The following is a 3,598-nucleotide window of genomic DNA, read 5'->3' as shown; positions in this document are numbered from 1 at the left end:
ATTTGTATTCACGAATTAATTTCTCAGTTACATACAGATGAGAGTATTAATGATAAGACTAAATATAAGTGAAAAGACACTTATACCCTTACACTTATCACCAGGTTGAGATCTTCCAAGATCCGAGAGAGAGAGAGAGAGAGAGAGAGAGAGAGAGAGAGAGAGAGAGAGAGAGAGAGAGAGAGAGGTGAAAAGCACGTTATCTAGTGAACCCAGTTGCACAATGCCTCCTCTAACAGAAATGATTGTTGTAGTCTTGAAAAGAAAAAAAAATTGTGAGGGACCAAAAAAGCAAAATATCAAAATCAGCAAAGCAAACCCAAGAAACATGTAGTTTTGAATTTACGCAATCCAGGAAGAAGCTCAATCCCTTTTCTACATGAATTGTTTGAATAGCAGAAAGCACAAGGTGATGCAAAGGATAAAGGATAACTGTAATGTCATACTGCAATCTAGCCAAACCCAACCATTTGATATAAAGCTTTAGTGATCCAAAGCAATTTCATTGTACTGAAGATACTCCTGCTTCCAAGAAAAGAGAGTACAAGATGTATAGACAACGAACTGATAAAGTGTTTCAAATCCAACTCTACAGACGATACAATATTCTCCTTTGTGTTCTTATGGAGATTTTGTTGCATGGGAAGAAGAAAAGCTGTTGATAAGAGAAAGGGCATTGCTGGTCAATTGTGCAACTCTTACTTTGTGGCCTCGCACAGTGGTTTTAACATTTCCATTCATGGAATTCCCAGCAAAACCATCCATACATGAATTTTCATCTGTCAATGCTGCACTTACCCATGTCTGTATGTTGCTCATGTGAAGCCCAAAATCAGAGCCTCCGAGATGATTCATCTCCTTCATGGAATTCTGAAGTTCATCAAGGGAAACACCCAGATTCTCAACACAATCACGCATGGCAGCAACTTCTCTGGGCTTCATTCCATGACTCTTTGACTGAGTTGACATCATTGTTGAAGTGGAACGAGTGCTTCCAAGGCTAACTGAGAGAGCTGTGTTTGCTAACACCTTTGGGCTAGTTTGAATTGCAGATGCATAGCTGGAAAGGGAACTGAAGCACAAAGTTGGATAGGTTGTGGCACCACAAGACTTCCTTAAGAACTCTGTGTCTCTATTGCAGGGAGCAACTCTCACAGCCAAGCAAGAGTTAATGGTAGAACCCATTACCATGGCAATGAGAAAACCAACAAGAACATGGTAAGAAGATGACTGTCTCCAATTACCCACTGGTTCCATCTGTGTGTGTGTGTGTGTATAAAATACGTTTGTTGTCTGTGAAGAGTGCATAGATAAGAGTCAAAATTTATAGGACAAGTTTGGGTCCTACAAGAGCTAATAATAAGAGAATGATATTTTTGGCCGGTTTACAGAAAGTGCTTTAGGTCCCCTTGTAGAAAGAGGCAGTGAATAAGCATTTAACCCATTTGGCCTGCTTTGTGGGCATGGTTCTCTGGCCTCAGGTTTACAACTTGCGTTGCAACTTGATACAGATTCATTGGATAAACATTGATCTAACCTTGGAATCAGGATCCGGAAATGAATCGCATTGATATTGGTCGAGATGGATAAGAATAGACGTGGAAAAAAAAATCTCCCGTTGTTGTGCACATTTCTATGCAAAACGGTGCAATTTTATACTAAATAGAAGATTGTGGTTTTTTACAAAAAACAGAAGAAAAAAAGGTTGTGGTTGAAGTCTTGATTTTAAATTTTAAAAAAATCTCTAATAGTTTTTTTGTTTTCTCAGTCACTTATTCGACATATTAGTGCATTGTTGTGGAACGGATTTGGATCAAATAATGGTAATACCATATCCGCATCCTATTATATTCGGACGGATTTGGATAATATCCTATTAGTTTTCGGACTAATTTAGTCGGATTCGAATAATTATTTTCTTAAGTAGATTATTCTAAGTGGGCATGAATATAAGTTTTCGACTAGTTGTTTACATGTTTACCAGTTTATGTGTGAGGACTAGTTTGAAATTTAAGAATTTAGCAACTTTTGTAGCTATTTTAGTAGAAAATCTAAAAAAATAGTCACATATCACAGTGTTGCGTCTAGAACTTCTTCGAGGGCCGGATACTAAGATGACCACCTTAAGAGCTCCCCAACCAAGTTGGAATAGTTGAGATGCCTGCACTCACAAAGAAAACAAGAACGGTCCGGCCAAGTTTTGGCCGGGGAACCGCCTCCGACGCCCAAGTCAGCCTAGAGAACAATAAGAGTTCTTGAGAGAGTTCTCAATAACGTAATGAATAAATGATCAGATGAGTTCTCGTCCCTTTCTCCATGTAGGAGGTGGGTTTATATAGAAGATACCTGGAGGCAGCGCTTCTTTGAGTTTCGGATCGTCAGTTGAAGGGTGAGTGGGATGACTTCGGAGTTACGGCTCCTTTGGCGGACTAGATAGAGCCGTTATCCGATAGCTCATCCCCCCATTTCTCGGAACGGCCTTACTGAGTAGTTATCTGTAACTAACTCTCTTGACCTTGCCGTCTTCAACGTCTCTCTTGGACTTAGTCCAAGTGGGCTTCTTGAGCTTATTCTGAGCATGTTCCCTGAAGGCGTGAATATGCTTCCTCCCAAGGGGTCAATAAACTTCCTCCCGATGGGGTTTTCTGTGCCTCTCAAGAGAGAACACCGTTCCTCCCGAGCATGTAGAAGACACATGTCCCGAGGGGGTATGTGTTTTACTCCATAAGGGATTCTCAGAATCCTCCTAAGAGGACTTCCCTTAAGAAGACTTCTCTATCCCGAGTGGGGGTGTACGTTCGTCTCGGGGGGCCCCTCGGGCTAGATGTTATCCACAACACACAGATAAAAAATTTATAAAAATATGAAAAATAAATCTAAATAAGTAACTTAATCGGATAATTTTATCGGACGGATATAATCGGTAAGAAAGGGGTATACTATATCCGTATCATATTAGTAATCGGACGGATTCGGATACCCCTAAATGGATGCAAATGCGAATTCGGAAGCGGATTTCAATTATCCATTTACACCCCTATATTAAATGATGTTTTTCTACTTATGGCGTGGTTTTGTATAGACCACATTTATAATGTTCGAAGCAGTCTTCCAATAAAAATTATTGAGGTAAAGTTGCATGAAAAAATTGTACTTCTTCCCAAATTTGACTTGTGTAAAAGCATTTGACATTAGATTTGGGTTATTATTTAAAGAAGAAGAGAGGATTCATTAGGGTAGTGCATTGTAGGTATAGAAGTGAAGGAGAAATGACTGTTCCACTCTCTGTTCCACTCTCATATGAGGCGATAAAAATCTCCTTACTGATTATTGCTGCCACACACAGTTTTAAGAAGGGCTTACAGCAATACTAAATTACTCGACACCCCAGAATGTTTGCTCATCCTGTTAGCTTTTTTCGCAAATCTCATCCAATCCAAGACATTTAGGTATCTGAAAGCAAAATGAAATCAGTGGTCAGCCGTACCGAATCTTTTGCAAAATCAAATCCTGTTCGCGGAGGAAACTTGCCTTTGAAGATCTTTGTAGAAAAATTATAAAAGAAATTAGAATGGAATTTTCTTTTCCGACCAAGAGA

The 3,598-nt window shown here is 39.4% G+C and overlaps 1 protein-coding gene across 1 annotated transcript; it reads right to left on the bottom strand.

Annotated features, from left to right (window-relative positions):
* Window positions 1–621: 621 nt before the first annotated feature.
* On the bottom strand, window positions 622–1,257 carry LOC149007710 (Plant invertase/pectin methylesterase inhibitor superfamily protein). Its single transcript, XM_089167141.1, has one exon. It carries the CDS (start codon window positions 1,255–1,257, stop codon window positions 622–624), a length of 636 nt encoding a protein of 211 aa, XP_089023267.1.
* Window positions 1,258–3,598: the final 2,341 nt, after the last annotated feature.

The sequence above is a fragment of the Hakea prostrata genome, chromosome 8, assembly GCF_041222555.1.
Source record: "Hakea prostrata isolate BN-2017 chromosome 8, UWA_Hpros_2, whole genome shotgun sequence".
Classification (NCBI taxonomy): Eukaryota; Viridiplantae; Streptophyta; class Magnoliopsida; order Proteales; family Proteaceae; genus Hakea; species Hakea prostrata.
Note: the sequence above shows the minus strand (reverse complement) of the source record. Positions and strands in the feature narration are given on the sequence as shown.